Raw genomic sequence first — 21,775 nt, 5'->3', positions numbered from 1 at the left:
CAGGTGGGTGATTCTAGTCAGATGATTGTCAGAAAGCCTTGGCAGGACACTGGGTGTGTCTGGATCGTTGTAACCCCTCCCTCCACCTGTGTAGATAAGTCCTGTTACTAGTCATCCATGTTGTCTGTGTTGTTTGTGGGTGTGGCCTGTAAACATGTGCAGTGTTGTAAAAGACTTCAGATGTTAATATGCTCGTGATGTCACAGATTCATCATCACACATGTCCCCTTCCTTTCTTAACCCCCATCTCCTCCCCCGCCCTCCCTCTCCCCCCCCCCCTCCCCCCCCCCCCCACCCCTCCCTCTCCTCTCCTGTGTTTGTGATGTAAGCTTGTGAAGATACTTCTTAGTACACTAGTGATGTAACACGTGGAATCTGTGTCAAATGGCACCCTTTTTTCTACATATCCCCTATGGGCCCTGGTCTAAAGTAGTGCACTATCCACTATGGGCCCTGGTCTAAAGTAGTGCACTATCCTCTATGGGCCCTGGTCTAAAGTAGTGCACTATCCACTATGGGCCCTGGTCAACAGTAGTGCACTATCCCCTATGGGTCCTGGTCTAAAGTAGTGCACTATCCCCTATGGGCCCTGGTCAAAAGTAGTGCACTATCCTCTATGGGCCCTGGTCTAAAGTAGTGCACTATCCCCTATGGGCCCTGGTCTAAAGTAGTGCACTATCCCCTATGGGCCCTGGTCAACAGTAGTGCACTATCCCCTATGGGCCCTGGTCAACAGTAGTGCACTATCCCCTGTGGGCCCTGGTCTAAAGTAGTGCACTATCCCCTATGGGCCCTGGTCTAAAGTAGTGCACTATCCCCTATGGGCCCTGGTCAACAGTAGTGCACTACATAGGGAATCGGGTGCCATTTGGAACCTTGATTGTTGTATAAAAAGTAGTAGCCTCATGATTTAGAATCCTCAGAATCTGTTTGGTCACATCTCTTCTTTAAGTGTGTCGGGTCATAGACTAGATCACTTCACTTATTCCTACATTTCTGCTCTGGTTCATTTGTGAGTTCTTTCAGCTGACTACTGGTTTGGAAAGATAAGTGAAATCCCTCCAGAGTAGAGTAGAATGGGGTAGGTACACCATGCTATAAAAGGGTGAAAGGTCGTAGGTAACCATGCTATAACAGGGTGAAAGGTCGTGGGTACACCATGCTATAACAGGGTGAAAGGTCGTAGGTACACCATGCTATAACAGGGTGAATGGTCGTAGGTAACCATGCTATAACAGGGTGAAAGGTCGTAGGTAACCATGCTATAACAGGTGAAAGGTCAAAGTTCATATGTAACAGGTCACTGTTTTGGTGTTGTACGATTAGTATACTGTAGTTAGAGGAACGTTGACAGGCTAGTGTGTGTGTGTTTGAGTGTGTGGCTCTAAGCTGAACCGGCTAGATCACTGTCTCATCGTCTCTATTTCAACGTGACAGTGCAAGTTGTCTCACACAGTTGTCTCAATCTTCTCAATAATCTCCACCATAGACTTGGACGGAGAGAGCAGAGAACTCTCATCTTGATTCCACATGCTTAGTGGACTAGACTCTCCATCACTACTTAACTCTTCATCCTCCTCCACTTCCTCCTCCTCCTCGTCTTCCTCCTCTTCATCAGAACCCTCGTCACATGACTCCATGTAATGGCCGCCCAGCGCATTTATCCCAGAATCCTCAGAGCTGGACGGGGAGGAGCAGTGGTCTATTTTGGGGGTGGTGACCTTCTCCCCCAGGGCACTGGGCTTGGTGCCCTGGGGGTGTGGGTGGTGTCTGGGGGTCCGTTGGGGGTGGGGATGGGGTTTGGACCGGGGCTGGGGGTTACGTGGGTGAGGGGGATGTGATTGAGGCGGGCTGGGCATGGTGGAAGGTTGAGGTCTCTGAACATAGCACATCTTCCCATTGATGCGTTTGACCATGTAGTCGTCCACGAAGAGGTCTGAGATCATGCAGAACTTGGGCGACTCCAGACAGGGCGGGGCTTGGAAGGAGGCGGCAGTCATGAGGAAGCGTTCGGCCAATGAGACTGTCAGGTCCATGGTATGGGGGTGGTCTGTGGGCGTGGCAGGCACTGGGGTGCTGGGCAGGCGGCACACGTTGGTCATCGGCTGGTACACATATTTACCTAGAGGAGGGGAGAGAGAGAAGGGGAGAGAGAGAGATAAGGGGGGAGAGAGAAGGGGGGAGAGAGAAGGGGAGAGAGAGAGAAGGGGAGAGAGAGAAAAGGGGATAGAGACGGGGTTACTTTATGTAACCCAACAAATACATTACTCTTTCACTGTCAACTGTTTTGGTACCCTTGGTACCCTTCCCCAGATCTGTGCCTCGACACAATCCTGTCTCGGAGCTCTAAGGACAATTCCTTTGACATCATGGCTTGGTTTTTGCTCTGACATGCACTGTCAACTGTGGGACCTTATATAGACAGGTGTGTGTCTTTCCAAATCATGTCCAATCAATTGAATTTACCACAGGTGGACTCCAATCAAGTTGTAGAAACATCTCAAGGATGATCAGTGGAAACAGGATGCACCTGAGCTCAATGTGGAGTCTCATAGCAAAGGGTCTGAATACTTATGTAAATAAGGTATTTCTGTTTTTGTCATTATGGGGTATTGTGTGTAGATTGCTGAGGATTTTTTATTTTATTTAATCCATTTTAGAATAAGGCTGTAAAATATCAAAATGTGGAAAAAGTGAAGGGGTCTAAATACTTTCAGAATCTCTCTCTCTCCCTCATTCTTTCCACCCTACTGTGTGTTACCATGGGCATCTCCAGTATAACATGTTCTCCTCTCTTCCCTTCTCATGCCTTCCCTCCCTCCTCTCCTCTCCTCCTTGCACTCCTCCCTCCCTCCCTCTCCCTCTTCCCTCACCTCCTCTCCCTCTCTCTCTCCGTCCTCCTCCCCTCCCTCCTTTCCTCCACTGAGAACTGGAGCATCACAAACACACAAGAGGGTGAGACTCTACAAGAGGAGATTCTACAAGAGGAGGAAATTCTACAGGAGGAAGAGATTCTACAAGAGGATGAGATTCTACAGGATGATGAGATTCTACAAGAGGAGATTCTACAGGAGGATGAGAATCTACAAGAGGAGGAGATTCTACAGGAGGAGGAGATTCTACAGGAGCAGGATATTCTACAGGAGCAGGATATTCTACAGGAGGAGGGAATTCTACAAGAGGAGTTCTACAGGAGGAGATTCTACAAGAGGAGGAGATTCTACAGGAGGAGGAGATTCTACAGGAGGAGGAGGTTCTACAGGAGGAGAGGTTTTATAGGAGGAGATCCTACAAGAGGAGGATATTCTACAAGAGGAGGAGGAGGAGATTCTACAGGAGCAGGCTTTCTACAAGAGGAGGAGATTCTACAGGAGGAAGAGGATATTCTACAGGAGGAGGAGATTCTACAGGAGCAGGAGATTCTACAAGAGGAGGAGATTCTACAGGAGGAGGAAATTCTACAAGAGGAGGAGATTCTACAGGAGTGGGAGATTCTACAAGAGGAGATTCTACCGGAGCAGTATATTCTACAGGAGGAGGAGATTCTACAGGAGCAGGAGATTCTACAGGAGCAGGAGATTCTACAGGAGCAGGAGATTCTACAGGAGGAGGAGATTCTACAAGAGGAGGAGATTCTACAGGAGGAGATTCTACAAGAGGATAGGTTTTATAGGAGGAGGAGATTCTACAGGAGGAGGAGATTCTACAGGAGGACGAGATTCTACAGGAGCAGGAGATTTTACAAGAGGAGGAGATTGTACAAGAGGAGGAAATTCTACAGGAGCAGGATATTCTACAGAAGGATAGATTCTACAGGAGGAGGAGATTCTACAAGAAGAGGAGATTGTACAGGAGGAGGAGATTCTACAAGAGAAGGAGAGTCTACAGGTGGATGATATTCTACAAGAGGAGGAGATTCTACAGGAGGAGGAGATTCTACAGGAGCAAGATATTCTACAGGAGGAGGAGATTCTACAGGAGGACAGAGATTCTACAGGAGGAGGAGATTCTACAAGAGGAGGAGATTCTACAAGAGGAGGAGATTCTTCAGGAGGAGGAGATTCTACAAGAGGAGAAGATTTTACAGGAGGAGGAGGAGATTCTACAGGAGGAGAGTCTACAGGAGGAGGAGGATATTCTACAGGAGGAGAGTCTACAGGAGGGGGAGAGTCTACAGGAGGAGGAGAGTCTACAGGAGGAGGAGATTCTACAGGAGGAGGAGAGTCTACAGGAGGGGGAGAGTCTACAGGAGCAGGAGATTCTACAGGAGGAGGAGATTCTACCTCCACAGGAGGAGGAGATTCTACAGGAGGAGGGGATAAAAGAGGTTAGAAAATATAGACTATATCCAAGATCAAAGTCACTGTGATGTAGTCGGTACAGAAATGAAATGAAACGTGGGTACAGAGAACAGACAGGGGAAGTGGTGAAATCAAGGTTACAACATGACATAATGACTCCTTTTCTCTCAGTATTTTCTTTAGTGATGTGGCGCTCCCGGAGAGCTGTGCCTGTTTCAAGATGTATGTCCTTAAGAGAGATCAGACTAGAAAAGAGAGGGGAGGAGAGGAGGGAAGAGAGGAGGAGAGGAGAGGAGGGAGGAGAGGAGGGGAGGGGAGGGGCAGTGGGTAAGATTCTGCCTTCTAAAGATGTCAGGAAAATAACATTAGAGAGCTTTAGCTTTTAGTCTCTGTAGCTAGAGAGAGAGTTGGAGACACAGAGAGAGAGACACAGAGAGAGCGTTGGAGACAGAGAGAGACACAGAGAGAGAGTTGGAGACAGAGAGAGACACAGACAGAGCTTTGTCCTTTACTCTCTGTAGCTAGAGAGAGACAGAGAGAGAGAGACACAGAGAGAGACAGAGAGAGAGCGTTGTCCTTTACTCTCTGTAGCTAGAGAGAGACAGAGAGAGAGCGTTGTCCTTTACTCTCTGTAGCTAGAGAGAGACAGAGCGTTGTCCTTTACTCTCTGTAGCTAGAGAGAGACAGAGCGTTGTCCTTTACTCTCTGTAGCTAGAGAGACAGAGACAGAGCGTTGTCCTTTACTCTCTGTAGCTAGAGAGACAGAGACAGAGCGTTGTCCTTTACTCTCTGTAGCTAGAGAGAGACAGAGACAGAGCGTTGTCCTTTACTCTCTGTAGCTAGAGAGAGACAGAGCTTTGTCCTTTACTCTCTGTAGCTAGAGAGAGACAGAGAGAGAGCGTTGTCCTTTACTCTCTGTAGCTAGAGAGAGACAGAGCGTTGTCCTTTACTCTCTGTAGCTAGAGAGAGACAGAGCGTTGTCCTTTACTCTCTGTAGCTAGAGAGAGACAGAGCGTTGTCCTTTACTCTCTGTAGCTAGAGAGAGACAGAGCGTTGTCCTTTACTCTCTGTAGCTAGAGAGAGACAGAGAGAGAGCGTTGTCCTTTACTCTCTGTAGCTAGAGAGAGACAGAGCGTTGTCCTTTACTCTCTGTAGCTAGAGAGAGACAGAGCGTTGTCCTTTACTCTCTGTAGCTAGTCCCTAGTGGAGGGAATGCAGTTCATCCCTGCATCATCATGGTGAAGGGAGAGTGTGATTTTATCTAGTGTGATTTTGATTCCACTAGGAGAGATAGATAGAGAGAGCTTTATAGTTACTGTATTTTAGTAGCTACTGTATTTTTGTAGTTACTGTATTTTTGTAGTTACTGTATTTTAGTAGTTACTGTATTTTGCAATATTAAATCGCTATCAGTTAGCATGTGGGACATTCAGGGCCTACACTAGTGAACCTTTGGACTGGAGAGTTTAGCACTGTAGTTGTAAATGTCATCATTCTGCAGGAGACATGGTGTAAGACATTGTTACTCACTGTCCCACAGGCTACAGAGAGGTAATCATGCTGTCACTGTCCCACAGGCTACAGAGAGGTAATCATGCTGTCACTGTCCCACAGGCTACAGAGAGGTAATCATGCTGTCACTGTTCCACAGGCTACAGAGAGGTAATCATGCTGTCACTGTCCCACAGGCTACAGAGAGGTAATCATGCTGTCACTGTTCCACAGGCTACAGAGAGGTAATCATGCTGTCACTGTCCCACAGGCTACAGAGAGGTAATCATGCTGTCACTGTCCCACAGGCTACAGAGAGGTAATCATGCTGTCACTGTTCCACAGGCTACAGAGAGGTAATCATGCTGTCACTGTTCCACAGCCTACAGAGAGGTAATCATGCTGTCACTGGTCCACAGCCTACAGAGAGGTAATCATGCTGTCACTGTCCCACAGCCTACAGAGAGGTAATCATGCTGTCACTGTCCCACAGCCTACAGAGAGGTAATCATGCTGTCACTGTTCCACAGCCTACAGAGAGGTAATCATGCTGTCACTGTCCCACAGCCTACAGAGAGGTAATCATGCTGTCACTGTTCCACAGGCTACAGAGAGGTAATCATGCTGTCACTGTCCCACAGGCTACAGAGAGGTAATCATGCTGTCACCGTCCCACAGGCTACAGAGAGGTAATCATGATGTCACTGTCCCACAGGCTACAGAGAGGTAATCCTGCTGTCACTGTCCCACAGGCTACAGAGAGGTAATCATGCTGTCACTGTCCCACAGGCTACAGAGAGGTAATCCTGCTGTCACTGTCCCACAGGCTACAGAGAGGTAATCATGCTGTCACTGTCCCACAGGCTACAGAGAGGTAATCCTGCTGTCACTGTCCCACAGGCTACAGAGAGGTAATCATGCTGTCACTGTTCCACAGCCTACAGAGAGGTAATCATGATGTCACTGTCCCACAGGCTACAGAGAGGTAATCCTGCTGTCACTGTCCCACAGGCTACAGAGAGGTAATCATGCTGTCACTGTCCCACAGGCTACAGAGAGGTAATCATGCTGTCACTGTTCCACAGGCTACAGAGAGGTAATCATGCTGTCACTGTCCCACAGGCTACAGAGAGGTAATCCTGCTGTCACTGTCCCACAGGCTACAGAGAGGTAATCATGCTGTCACTGTCCCACAGCCTACAGAGAGGTAATCATGATGTCACTGTCCCACAGGCTACAGAGAGGTAATCCTGCTGTCACTGTCCCACAGCCTACAGAGAGGTAATCATGCTGTCACTGTTCCACAGGCTACAGAGAGGTAATCATGCTGTCACTGTTCCACAGGCTACAGAGAGGTAATCATGCTGTCACTGTCCCACAGGCTACAGAGAGGTAATCCTGCTGTCACTGTCCCACAGGCTACAGAGAGGTAATCCTGCTGTCACTGTCCCACAGGCTACAGAGAGGTAATCTTGCTGTCACTGTTCCACAGGCTACAGGACAGAGAGGTAATCATGCTGTCACTGTCCCACAGGTTACATATGGGTAATCATAAGTTTGGCATACAGGACTGTTCTACAAAGTTATTGAAAGCAGTGTAGGGAGTAAAACATATGACATAATTAAATCAATCTACAGTGCATTCAGACCCCTTGACTTTTTCCACATTTTGTTACGTTACAGTCTGATTTTAAAATTGTTTACATTTATTTTTTTCCTCATGAATCTACACACAACCGTTTTTTTTGTGTGCAAATGAAATACCTTATTTACATAAGTATTCAGACCCTTTGCTATGAGAAGCTAAATTGAGCTCAGGTGCGTCCTGTTTCCATTGATCATCCTTGAGATGTTTTTACAACTTGATTTGAGTCCACCTGTGGTAAATTCAATTGATTGGACATGATTTGGAAAGGCACACACCTGTCTACATAAGGTCTCACAGTTGACAGTGCATGTCAGAGCAAAAACCAAGCCATGATGTCAAAGGAATTGTCCTTAGAGCTCCGAGACAGGATTGTGTCGAGGCACAGATCTGGGGAAGGGTACCAAAACATTCCTGCAGCATTGAAGGTCCCCAAGAACACAGTGGCCTCCATCATTCTTTAATGGAAGAAGTTTGGAACCACCAAGACTCTTCCTACAGCTGGCGCTCAGTCAAACTGAGCAATCGGGGGAGAAGGGCCTTGGTCAGGGAGGTGACCAAGAACCCGAAGGTCACTATGACAGAGCTCCAGAGTTCCTCTGTGGAGATGGGAGAACGTTCCAGAAGGACAACCATCTCTGCAGCACTCCAACAGTCCTTTATGGTAGAGTGGCCAGACGGAAGCCACTCCTCAGTAAAAGGCACATGACAGCCCGCTTGGAGTTTGCCAAAGAACCTAAAGGCATCTCAGACCATGAGAAACAACACTCCACATCCAACCTGACAGAGCTTGAGAGGATTTGTAGAGAAGAATGGGAGAAACTCCCCGAATACAGGTGTGCCAAGCTTGTAGCATCATAACCAAGAGGACTCGAGGCTGTAATCGCTGCCAAAGGTTCTTCAACAAAGTACTGAGTAAACGGTCTGAATGTTTATGTAAATTTGAATATATTTTCTTAACACATTTACTCAAACTTCTAAAACCTGTTTATGCTTTGTCATTATGGGGTATTGTGTATAGATCGATGAGGAGAAAAAACGATTTAATCCATTTTAGAATAAGGCTGTAACCTAACAAAATGTGGAAAAAGTCAAGGGGCCTGAATACTTTCTGAAGGCTCTGTACATCAACGACTTGGTCACTGTTCTAGTAGAATCCTCAGCCCCTGGTGTTAGTCTCCACAATGCAGAGGTTAAATGCCTGCTCTACCCAGATGACCTGTGCCTGCTGTCACCCACAGCACATGGCCTACAGCAGAGCCTGGACCTGTCAGACCTGGGCCCTGGTAGTAAATACCCACACACTATCAGGTTTAAAATGAAGCTAAAAGGGAAACCGAAATGAGGCAGTAAATTAACTGAGAGAGAAAGCAAGCAGGGTATTCTACGCCATTAAAAAACAAATACAAAGGAATATACCTATACAAATGTGGCTAGAACTAATTGATTGTGTCATTGAACCAATTGCACTTTACGGCAGCGAGGTGTGGGGTCCACTTGCAAAACAAGATTTCACCCAATGGGACAAACACCCCATTGAAACCCTGCATGCAGAGTTCTGTAAGATTCTCCTACATGTCCAGAGGAAAACTACAAACAATGCATGCAGGGCAGAAGTAGGCCAATATCAACTAATTATAAAAACTCAAAAAATAGCAATTACGTTTTGGAAACATTACATCAATTGCAGTCGCAAAAACCATCAAGCGCTATGATGAAACTGTCTCTCATGAGTACCGCCACAGGAAAGGAAGACCCAGAGTTACCTCTGCTGCAGAGGATAAGCTCATTAGAGTGACCAGCCTCAGAAATTACAGCCTAAATAAATGCTTCACAGAGTTCAAGTAACAGACACATCTCAACATCATCTGTTCAGAGGAGACTGAGTGAATCAGGCCTTCATGGTCGAATTGCTGCAAAGAAACCAATAATAAGAAGAGATTTGCTTGGGCCAAGAAACACGAGCAATGGACATTAGACCGGTGGAAATCTGTCCTTTGGTCTGAGATTTTTTAGATTTTTGGTTCCAACCGCCGTGTCTTTGTGAGATGCAGAGTAGGTGAGCAGATCATCTCTGCATGTGTGGTTCCCACCGTGAAGCATGGAGGAGGAGGTGTGATGGTGCTTTGCTGGTGACACTGTCAGTGATTTATTTAGAATTCAAGGCACACTTAACCAGCATGGCTACCACAGCATTCTGCAGTGATACGCCATCCCATCTGGTTTGCGCTTTGTCCTATTGTTTTTCAATAGGACAATGACCCAACGCACCTCCAGGCTGTGTAAGGACTATTTCACCAAGAAGGAGAGTGATGGAGTGCTGCATCAGATGACCTGGCCTCCACAATCACCCGAACGCAACCCAATTGAGATGGTTTGGGATGAGTTGGACTGCAGAGTGAAGGAAAAGCAGTGCTCAGCATATGTGGGAACTCCTTCAAGCATGTTGGAAAAGCATTCCAGGTGAAGCTGGTTGAGAGAATGCCAAGTGTGTGCAAAGCTGTCATCAAGGCAAATGGTGGCTACTTTGAAAAATCTCAAATCTCAAATATATTTAGATTTGTTTAACACTTTTTTGGTTACAAATTAATTCCATGTGTGTTATTTCATAGTGTTGATGTCTTCACTATTATTCTACAATGTAGAAAATAGTAAGAATTAAGAAAAACCCTTGAATGAGTAGGTGTGTCCAAACTTTTGACTGTTACTGTACATTGTTACATCATGCCAATAAAACAATTTGAATTGAAAAGAAAATTGAGCGAGAGAGCTCATGTCTGTCAGCACGACTGCCCACCATGTTACGTACTGTACCAGTAGCTCATGTCTGTCAGCACGACTGCCCACCATGTTACGTACTGTACCAGTAGCTCATGCACAGTCACACTCACTGCCCACATGTTAACATTATGTGTGAGAGCAGCACACCTCTGACTGGCTGACTGATTGGCTGGCTGGCTGGATGACTGGCTGGCTGAATGGCTGACTGGCTGATTGGCTGGCTGACTGGATGACTGCCTGGCTTACTGGATGACTGGCTGGCTAATTGGCTGGCTGACAGATTGGCTGGCTGACTGGCTGACTGACTGACTGGCTGGCTGATTGGCTGTCTGACTGACTGACTAGCAGCACAGTGATACAATCACACCCACCCTTCTCGAGAGCTTCTGGTCAGCGGGGCGGTGGCACTGGGATCCTCATCTCTCCCAAGTGGACATTCTCTCTTTCTCCCCTGACCCATCTGTCTATCGCCTCCTTTGAATTCCATGCTGTCACAGTTACCAGCCCTTTCAAGCTTAACATCCTTATCATTTATCGCCCTCCAGGTTCCCTTGGAGAGTTCATCAATGAGCTTGACGCCCTGATAAGTTCCTTTCCTGAGGATGGCTCACCTCTCACAGTTCTGGGTGACTTTAACCTCCCCACGTCTACCTTTGACTCATTCCTCTCTGCCTCCTTCTTTCCACTCCTCTCCTCTTTTGACCTCACCCTCTCACCTTCCCCCCCTACTCACAAGGCAGGCAATACGCTTGACCTCATCTTTACTAGATGCTGTTCTTCCACTAATCTCACTGCAACTCCCCTCCAAGTCTCCGACCACTACCTTGTATCCTTTTCCCTCTCGCTCTCATCCAACACTTCCCACACTGCCCCTACTCGGATGGTATCGCACCGTCCCAACCTTCGCTCTCTCTCCCCCGCTACTCTCTCCTCTTCCATCCTATCATCTCTTCCCTCTGCTCAAACCTTCTCCAACCTATCTCCTGATTCTGCCTCCTCAACCCTCCTCTCCTCCCTTTCTGCATCCTTTGACTCTCTATGTCCCCTATCCTCCAGGCCGGCTCGGTCCTCCCCTCCTGCTCCGTGGCTCGACGACTCACTGCGAGCTCACAGAACAGGGCTCCGGGCAGCCGAGCGGAAATGGAGGAAAACTCGCCTCCCTGCGGACCTGGCATCCTTTCACTCCCTCCTCTCTACATTCTCCTCTTCTGTCTCTGCTGCTAAAGCCACTTTCTACCACTCTAAATTCCAAGCATCTGCCTCTAACCCTAGGAAGCTCTTTGCCACCTTCTCCTCCCTCCTGAATCCTCCTCCCCCTCCTCCCCCCTCCTCCCTCTCTGAGGATGACTTCGTCAACCATTTTGAAAAGAAGGTCGACGACATCCGATCCTCGTTTGCTAAGTCAAACGACACCGCTGGTTCTGCTCACACTGCCCTACCCTGTGCTTTGACCTCTTTCTCCCCTCTCTCTCCAGATGAAATCTCGCGTCTTGTGACGGCCGGCCGCCCAACAACCTGCCCGCTTGACCCTATCCCCTCCTCTCTTCTCCAGACCATTTCCGGAGACCTTCTCCCTTACCTCACCTCGCTCATCAACTCATCCTTGACCGCTGGCTACGTCCCTTCCGTCTTCAAGAGAGCGAGAGTTGCACCCCTTCTGAAAAAACCTACACTCGATCCCTCCGATGTCAACAACTACAGACCAGTATCCCTTCTTTCTTTTCTCTCCAAAACTCTTGAACGTGCCGTCCTTGGCCAGCTCTCCTGCTATCTCTCTCAGAATGACCTTCTTGATCCAAATCAGTCAGGTTTCAAGACTAGTCATTCAACTGAGACTGCTCTTCTCTGTGTCACGGAGGCGCTCCGCACTGCTAAAGCTAACTCTCTCTCCTCTGCTCTCATCCTTCTAGACCTATCGGCTGCCTTTGATACTGTGAACCATCAGATCCTCCTCTCCACCCTCTCCGAGCTGGGCATCTCCGGCGCGGCCCACGCTTGGATTGCATCCTACCTGACAGGTCGCTCCTACCAGGTGGCGTGGCGAGAATCTGTCTCCGCACCACGTGCTCTCACCACTGGTGTCCCCCAGGGCTCTGTTCTAGGCCCTCTCCTATTCTCGCTATACACTAAGTCACTTGGCTCTGTCATATCCTCACATGGCCTCTCCTATCATTGCTATGCAGACGACACACAATTAATCTTCTCCTTTCCCCCCTCTGATAACCAGGTGGCGAATCGCATCTCTGCATGTCTGGCAGACATATCAGTGTGGATGACGGATCACCACCTCAAGCTGAACCTCGGCAAGACGGAGCTGCTCTTCCTCCCGGGGAAGGACTGCCCGTTCCATGATCTCGCCATCACGGTTGACAACTCCATTGTGTCCTCCTCCCAGAGCGCTAAGAACCTTGGCGTGATCCTGGACAACACCCTGTCGTTCTCAACTCACATCAAGGCGGTGACCCGTTCCTGTAGGTTCATGCTCTACAACATTCGCAGAGTACGACCCTGCCTCACACAGGAAGCGGCGCAGGTCCTAATCCAGGCACTTGTCATCTCCCGTCTGGATTACTGCAACTCGCTGCTGGCTGGGCTCCCTGCCTGTGCCATTAAACCCCTACAACTCATCCAGAACGCCGCAGCCCGTCTGGTGTTCAACCTTCCCAAGTTCTCTCAGGTCACCCCGCTCCTCCGCTCTCTCCACTGGCTTCCAGTTGAAGCTCGCATCCGCTACAAGACCATGGTGCTTGCCTACGGAGCTGTGAGGGGAACGGCACCTCCGTACCTTCAGGCTCTGATCAGGCCCTACACCCCAACAAGGGCACTGCGTTCATCCACCTCTGACCTGCTCGCCTCCCTACCTCTGAGGAAGTACAGTTCCCGCTCAGCCCAGTCAAAACTGTTTGCTGCTCTGGCACCCCAATGGTGGAACAAACTCCCTCACGACGCCAGGTCAGCGGAGTCAATCACCACCTTCCGGAGACACCTGAAACCCCACCTCTTTAAGGAATACCTAGGATAGGATAAAGTAATCCTCCTAACCCCCCCCTCCCCCTTAAAAGAGTTAGATGCACTATTGTAAAGTGGTTGTTCCACTGGATATCATAAGGTGAATGCACCAATTTGTAAGTCGCTCTGGATAAGAGCGTCTGCTAAATGACTTAAATGTAAATGTAAATGTCTAGCCTGATCTATTGTCAAAAATAAATAAGATTCAAATTATCCATCCATCCATCCATCCATCCATCCATCCATCCATCCATCCATCCACTCGGTGTGAAGACGGCCCTCTCAGGGATTTTCCTCTGACAGGAAGTTCCAAGGCTGGGACTGTTTCCTGACAACCACTGTTTTATTGTGTTGAAGGACAAGGCATGGAGATGTTTGCCTGTTAATTTACTGTATATTGTGGATGTGTGTTATTGTACTGTATATTGTGGATGTGTGTTATGGTACTGTATATTGTGGATGTGTGTTATGGTACTGTATATTGTGGATGTGTGTTATTGTACTGTATATTGTGGATGTGTGTTAATGTACTGTATATTGTGGATGTGTGTTATTGTACTGTATATTGTGGATGTGTGTTATTGTACTGTATATTGTGGATGTGTGTTATGGTACTGTATATTGTGGATGTGTGTTATTGTACTGTATATTGTGGATGTGTGTTATGGTACTGTATATTGTGGATGTGTGTTATGGTACTGTATATTGTGGATGTGTGTTAATGTACTGTATATTGTGGATGTGTGTTATTGTACTGTATATTGTGGATGTGTGTTATTGTACTGTATATTGTGGATGTGTGTTATGGTACTGTATATTGTGGATGTGTGTTATTGTACTGTATATTGTGGATGTGTGTTATTGTACTGTATATTGTGGATGTGTGTTATGGTACTGTATATTGTGGATGTGTGTTAATGTACTGTATATTGTGGATGTGTGTTATTGTACTGTATATTGTGGATGTGTGTTATTGTACTGTATATTGTGGATGTGTGTTATTGTACTGTATATTGTGGATGTGTGTTATTGTACTGTATATTGTGGATGTGTGTTAATGTACTGTATATTGTGGATGTGTGTTATGGTACTGTATATTGTGGATGTGTGTTATGGTACTGTATATTGTGGATGTGTGTTATTGTACTGTATATTGTGGATGTGTGTTAATGTACTGTATATTGTGGATGTGTGTTATTGTACTGTATATTGTGGATGTGTGTTATTGTACTGTATATTGTGGATGTGTGTTATTGTACTGTATATTGTGGATGTGTGTTATTGTACTGTATATTGTGGATGTGTGTTATGGTACTGTATATTGTGGATGTGTGTTATGGTACTGTATATTGTGGATGTGTGTTATTGTACTGTATATTGTGGATGTGTGTTAATGTACTGTATATTGTGGATGTGTGTTATGGTACTGTATATTGTGGATGTGTGTTATTGTGCTGTATATTGTGGATGTGTGTTATTGTGCTGTATATTGTGGATGTGTGTTAATGTACTGTATATTGTGGATGTGTGTTAATGTACTGTATATTGTGGATGTGTGTTATGGTACTGTATATTGTGGATGTGTGTTATTGTACTGTATATTGTGGATGTGTGTTATTGTACTGTATATTGTGGATGTGTGTTATTGTACTGTATATTGTGGATGTGTGTTATTGTACTGTATATTGTGGATGTGTGTTATTGTACTGTATATTGTGGATGTGTGTTATTGTACTGTATATTGTGGATGTGTGTTAATGTACTGTATATTGTGGATGTGTGTTAATGTACTGTATATTGTGGATGTGTGTTATGGTACTGTATATTGTGGATGTGTGTTATTGTACTGTATATTGTGGATGTGTGTTATTGTACTGTATATTGTGGATGTGTGTTATTGTACTGTATATTGTGGATGTGTGTTATTGTACTGTATATTGTGGATGTGTGTTATTGTACTGTATATTGTGGATGTGTGTTATTGTACTGTATATTGTGGATGTGTGTTATGGTACTGTATATTGTGGATGTGTGTTATTGTACTGTATATTGTGGATGTGTGTTATTGTACTGTATATTGTGGATGTGTGTTATTGTACTGTATATTGTGGATGTGTGTTATTGTACTGTATATTGTGGATGTGTGTTATTGTACTGTATATTGTGGATGTGTGTTATTGTGCTGTATATTGTGGATGTGTGTTATTGTGCTGTATATTGTGGATGTGTGTTATTGTACTGTATATTGTGGATGTGTGTTATTGTACTGTATATTGTGGATGTGTGTTATTGTACTGTATATTGTGGATGTGTGTTATTGTACTGTATATTGTGGATGTGTGTTATTGTACTGTATATTGTGGATGTGTGTTATTGTACTGTATATTGTGGATGTGTGTTATTGTACTGTATATTGTGGATGTGTGTTATTGTACTGTATATTGTGGATGTGTGTTATTGTACTGTATAGTGTGGATGTGTGTTATTGTACTGTATATTGTGGATGTGTGTTATTGTAGTGTATATTGTGGATGTGTGTTATTGTACTGTATATTGTGGAAGGTTGAAGACTTTGGCTTTTCGCTCCACTTTGCTAATGTCCTTTTCTGGGCTGAATGTGCTGCGACTTTCAGGGTTGCTCTGTGTGTGTGTGTGTGTGGTGTGTGGTGTGTGTGGTGTGTGTGTGTGTTCAGGGCTGCAGAGGAGCTGTAAGATGGATGAGAGTCTGGGAAAACACTAGTCCTCCAGTTTACCAGGATCAGAGTCAGTCACACAGAGAGACACGGATGGAAGGCAGGATGGCAGACAGGAAGGAAGGAAGGAAGGAAGGAAGGAAGGCAGGCAGGCAGGCAGGCAGGCAGGCAGGCAGGCAGGCAGGCAGGATGGCAGACAGGAAGGCAGGCAGGCAGGCAGGCAGACAGACAGACAGACAGACAGACAGACAGACAGACAGACAGACAGACAGACAGACAGACAGACAGACAGACAGACAGACAGACAGACAGGCAGGCAGGCAGGAAGGCAGCATTTCAGGGTCTTAGCCTCTCAATTCATATAAGTTGAGATGGGATGTAAAGGTTGGATATGAAGTTTGGCTTTGAGCACTATAGGAAGACTCATAGCCTGCTAAAGAAGCATTTCAGATGGTCCACTGAAGACTTCCTGGGGCTGTTTCAGTGTTGTTAGCTTAGCTACGCTTAGCCGTCTAAAGGGATTTTAACCCACATAAAGGGGTGCAGGGCTAGCGATGTAATACATGCTATAAACATGCTAATGTCATACTATAGACACTACATACAGAGACAGTTACCCTCAACAGGGAGTTTCCTGGTCGTCAGCCTCCCTCCCACCTGATTGGATGTTATGTCATGAATAATGAATTCACAGAGATGCTGTGAAGAGATGCATCATAGGGACTGGTGGTATTTAGAGACATTTACAGGTGATTAGGCTGAGCTCTCAAGCACAGCTGGGAATCTACCTCTGCTAATCACATGCACACCCCAATAAACTTTGATTTGACACATACATACGCACTGTCTAATGAGAGATGACATACACTATTGGCTCTGGCAGCGACATTAAACAGATAAGTCCCAGTAATATGCAGATCTGGTGACATGACTAACATCACTAGCTGGGACTGATTGTCCTTCACCAACATGTCCCTTTCTATCTAACATCACCAGCTGTGACTGATTGTCCTTCACCAACATGTCCCTTTCTATCTAACATCACCAGCTGTGAGTGATTGTCCTTCACCAACGGTCCCTGTCTCTCTAACATCACCAGCTGTGAGTGATTGTCCTTCACCAACGGTCCCTTTCTATCTAACATCACCAGCTGTGAGTGATTGTCCTTCACCAACATGTCCCTTTCTATCTAACATCACCAGCTGTGAGTGATTGTCCTTCACCAACGGTCCCTTTCTATCTAACATCACCAGCTGTGACTGATTGTCCTTCACCAACGGTCCCTGTCTCTCTAACATCACCAGCTGTGAGTGATTGTCCTTCACCAACGGTCCCTTTCTCTCTAACATCACCAGCTGTGAGTGATTGTCCTTCACCAACGGTCCCTTTCTATCTAACATCACCAGCTGTGAGTGATTGTCCTTCACCAACATGTCCCTTTCTATCTAACATCACTAGCTGTGAGTGATTGTCCTTCACCAACGGTCCCTTTCTATCTAACATCACCAGCTGTGAGTGATTGTCCTTCACCAACGGTCCCTTTCTCTCTAACATCACCAGCTGTGAGTGATTGTCCTTCACCAACGGTCCCTTTCTATCTAACATCACTAGCTGTGAGTGATTGTCCTTCACCAACGGTCCCTTTCTCTCTAACATCACCAGCTGTGAGTGATTGTCCTTCACCAACGGTCCCTTTCTATCTAACATCACTAGCTGTGAGTGATTGTCCTTCACCAACGGTCCCTTTCCATCTCAACAACAGTCATGAACATTACACAACATATTAAGTTGTTGAGGAAACACCTCTGGAGCGCATGTAGAGACAGAACGTATTGTATGTCATATTGTATAGTACAAACAGTCCGAAATACTTACAATACTGTCATAATTGTTGCATCTTACAGGTTTCATAAAACTACAGTTGTGTAGTGACTGTTTTCAGAATGAAACATTTCAGACACTCTAATTTAAAATGAGGCCACTGTTTTTGAAGAGGGGTAGAAAAACTGTTTTCAGAATGAAACATTTCAGACACTCTAATGTAAAATGAGGCCACAGTTTTTTTTTACTTTTAATAAAAAATATTCACAAAAACCACGAGTGCCAAATCCATTCCTATTTTCAGCCCTAGTTTCACTTCCTGTCCCTCTGAGTAATCGCAGAGGAGAACATGCATAGAACCACTCCAACCCAGCCTCCAGGGACTAATAAGGAAACAGACATACACACTGTATGAATATATTTCTATTCTAGCTCTCAGGGTGTAGCTCTCAGGGTGTAGCTCTCAGGGTGTAGCTCTCAGGGTGTAGCTCTCAGAGTGTAGCTCTCAGGGTGTAGCTTTCAGGGTGTAGCTCTCAGAGTGTAGTTCTCAGGGTGTAGCTCTCAGGGTGTAGCTCTCAGGGTGTAGCTTTCAGGGTGTAGCTCTCAGGGTGTAGCTCTCAGAGTGTAGCTCTCAGAGTGTAGCTCTCAGGGTGTAGCTCTCAGGGTGTAGCTCTCAGGGTGTAGCTCTCAGGGTGTAGCTCTCAGGGTGTAGCTCTCAGGGTGTAGTTCTCAGAGTGTAGCTCTCAGGGTGTAGCTCTCAGAGTGTAGCTCTCAGAGTGTAGCTCTCAGGGTGTAGCTCTCAGGGTGTAGCTCTCAGAGTGTAGCTCTCAGGGTGTAGCTCTCAGGGTGTAGCTCTCAGGGTGTAGCTCTCGGAGTGTAGCTCTCAGAGTGTAGCTCTCAGGGTGTAGCTCTCAGGGTGTAGCTCTCAGAGTGTAGCTCTCAGGGTGTAGCTCTCAGGGTGTAGCTCTCAGAGTGTAGCTCTCAGAGTGTAGCTCTCAGAGTGTAGCTCTCAGGGTGTAGCTCTCAGGGTGTAGCTCTCAGAGTGTAGTTCTCAGGGTGTAGCTCTCAGGGTGTAGCTCTCAGGGTGTAGCTTTCAGGGTGTAGCTCTCAGGGTGTAGCTCTCAGAGTGTAGCTCTCAGAGTGTAGCTCTCAGGGTGTAGCTCTGAGTGTAGCTCTCAGAGTGTAGCTCTCAGGGTGTAGCTCTCAGGGTGTAGCTCTCAGAGTGTAGCTCTCAGGGTGTAGCTCTCAGGGTGTAGCTCTCAGGGTGTAGCTCTCAGAGTGTAGCTCTCAGAGTGTAGCTCTCAGGGTGTAGCTCTCAGGGTGTAGCTCTCAGAGTGTAGCTCTCAGGGTGTAGCTCTCAGAGTGTAGCTCTCAGGGTGTAGCTCTCAGGGTGTAGCTCTCAGGGTGTAGCTCTCAGGGTGTAGCTCTCAGGGTGTAGTTCTCAGGGTGTAGCTCTCAGGGTGTAGCTCTCAGAGTGTAGCTCTCAGAGTGTAGCTCTCAGGGTGTAGTTCTCAGGGTGTAGCTCTCAGAGTGTAGCTCTCAGGGTGTAGCTCTCAGAGTGTAGCTCTCAGGGTGTAGCTCTCAGGGTGTAGTTCTCAGGGTGTAGCTCTCAGAGTGTAGCTCTCAGGGTGTAGCTCTCAGAGTGTAGCTCTCAGAGTGTAGCTCTCAGAGTGTAGTTCTCAGGGTGTAGCTCTCAGAGTGTAGTTCTCAGGGTGTAGTTCTCAGGGTGTAGCTCTCAGAGTGTAGTTCTCAGGGTGTAGCTCTCAGGTTGGGTTCAAGTTCACCTCTGAAGTGGTGTCAACCACTTCCCCCATCCCTAGCGAAGACGGCTGATTAAACTAATTGCATTCTGAACTGAAGATCATGATTAGGTGATTATTGGAGTCAGGTGTGTTAGCTGGAGCAAAACTGTGACACCAATCAGGCTCCCGAGGACTGGAGTTGCCCACCCCTGTCCTAGGTTCTCTGGGTAATTTCCTTGGTAATCCCTTGGTTCTGGGTCAGTGTGGACAGTGCAGTCTTTCTGTCTGTTCAATAATTCATACTTCCTACACTAGCAGTGAGGTAGCTAGCTCCTCTCAAGACAGAGCATCTAGAATGACTGTTAAAACAGTATCTACCAGAACTAGACTACATACAGTATCTACCAGGACTAGACTACACACAGTATCTACCAGGACTAGACTACATACAGTATCTACCAGGACTAGACGACATACAGTATCTACCAGGACTAGACTACACACAGTACAGTATCTACCAGGACTAGACTACATACAGTACAGTATCTACCAGGACTAGACTACATACAGTATCTACCAGGACTAGACTACATACAGTATCTACCAGGACTAGACTACATACAGTATCTACCAGGACTAGACTACATACAGTATCTACCAGGACTAGACTACATACAGTACAGTATCTACCAGGACTAGACTACATACAGTATCTACCAGGACTAGACTATATACAGTATCTACCAGGACTAGATTACATACAGTATCTACCAGCACTAGATTACATACAGTATCTACCAGGACTAGACTACACACAGTACAGTATCTACCAGGACTAGATTACATACAGTATCTACCAGGACTAGATTACATACAGTATCTACCAGGACTAGACTACACACAGTACAGTATCTACCAGGACTAGACTACATACAGTATCTACCAGGACTAGACTACATACAGTATCTACTAGGGCTAGACTACATACAGTATCTACCAGGACTAGACTACATACAGTATCTACCAGGACTAGACTACATACAGTATCTACCAGGACTAGACTACATACAGTATCTACCAGGACTAGACGACATACAGTATCTACCAGGACTAGACGACATACAGTATCTACCAGGACTAGACTACATACAGTATCTACCAGGACTAGACTACATACAGTATCTACCAGGACTAGACTACATACAGTACAGTATCTACCAGGACTAGACTACATACAGTATCTACCAGGACTAGACTACATACAGTATCTACCAGGACTAGACTACATACAGTATCTACCAGGACTAGACTACATACAGTATCTACCAGGACTAGACTACATACAGTATCTACCAGGACTAGACTATATACAGGATCTACCAGGACTAGATTACATACAGTATCTACCAGGACTAGACTTTATACAGTACAGTATCTACCAGGACTAGACTACATACAGTATCTACCAGGACTAGACTACATACAGTATCTACCAGGACTAGACTACATACAGTATCTACCAGGACTAGACTACATACAGTACAGTATCTACCAGGACTAGACTACATACAGTATCTACCAGGACTAGATTACATACAGTATCTACCAGGATTAGACTACATACAGTATCTACCAGGACTAGACTACATACAGTGTCTACCAGGACTAGACTACATACAGTATCTACCAGGACTAGATTACATACAGTATCTACCAGGACTAGATTACATACAGTATCTACCAGGACTAGATTACATACAGTATCTACCAGGATTAGACTACATACAGTGTCTACCAGGACTAGACTACATACAGTATCTACCAGGACTAGATTACATACAGTATCTACCAGGACTAGACTACATACAGTACAGTATCTACCAGGACTAGACTACATACAGTATCTACCAGGACTAGACTACATACAGTATCTACCAGGACTAGATTACATACAGTATCTACCAGGACTAGACTACATACAGTACAGTATCTACCAGGACTAGACTACATACAGTATCTACCAGGACTAGACTACATACAGTATCTACCAGGACTAGACTACATACAGTATCTACCAGGACTAGATTACATACAGTATCTAACAGGACTAGATTACATACAGTACAGTATCTACCAGGACTAGACTACATACAGTATCTACCAGGACTAGACTACATACAGGTACATGTAGAGTAGAGGATGACAGGTACATGTAGAGGATGACAGGTACATGTAGAGTAGAGGATGACAGGTACAGGTAGAGGATGACAGGTACATGTAGAGGAGAGGATG

At 46.1% G+C, this 21,775-nt stretch overlaps 2 protein-coding genes across 2 annotated transcripts in view; one reads left to right on the top strand and one right to left on the bottom strand.

The window, feature by feature from the left end:
- Positions 1 to 1,302: 1,302 nt before the first annotated feature.
- The window catches only part of LOC139532793 (UPF0524 protein C3orf70 homolog A), a 34,007-nt gene continuing 13,534 nt past the window's right edge, over positions 1,303 to 21,775 (bottom strand). Inside the window, exon 2 of the mRNA XM_071330843.1 lies at positions 1,303 to 2,122. Coding sequence (XP_071186944.1) covers positions 1,449 to 2,122 — 674 coding nt within the window. The 3' untranslated portion in view covers positions 1,303 to 1,448. The remainder of the gene's footprint in view (positions 2,123 to 21,775) is intronic.
- LOC139531386 (glutamate-rich protein 6B-like) lies at positions 3,313 to 4,390 on the top strand. Its single transcript, XM_071327841.1, has one exon. The coding sequence runs from the start codon at positions 3,893 to 3,895 to the stop codon at positions 4,367 to 4,369; it is 477 nt and encodes a 158-aa protein (XP_071183942.1). The 5' UTR covers positions 3,313 to 3,892; the 3' UTR covers positions 4,370 to 4,390.

Source organism: Salvelinus alpinus, chromosome 10, assembly GCF_045679555.1.
Source record: "Salvelinus alpinus chromosome 10, SLU_Salpinus.1, whole genome shotgun sequence".
Classification (NCBI taxonomy): Eukaryota; Metazoa; Chordata; class Actinopteri; order Salmoniformes; family Salmonidae; genus Salvelinus; species Salvelinus alpinus.
The sequence above is the reverse complement of the archived record's forward strand: the minus strand, read 5'-3'. Positions and strand labels throughout refer to the sequence as shown.

Excerpts from the sequence above, each read along its gene's own strand:
- LOC139531386 (XM_071327841.1), top strand. The coding sequence starts at position 3,893 with ATGATATTCTACAAGAGGAGGAGATTCTACAGGAGGAGGAGATTCTAC.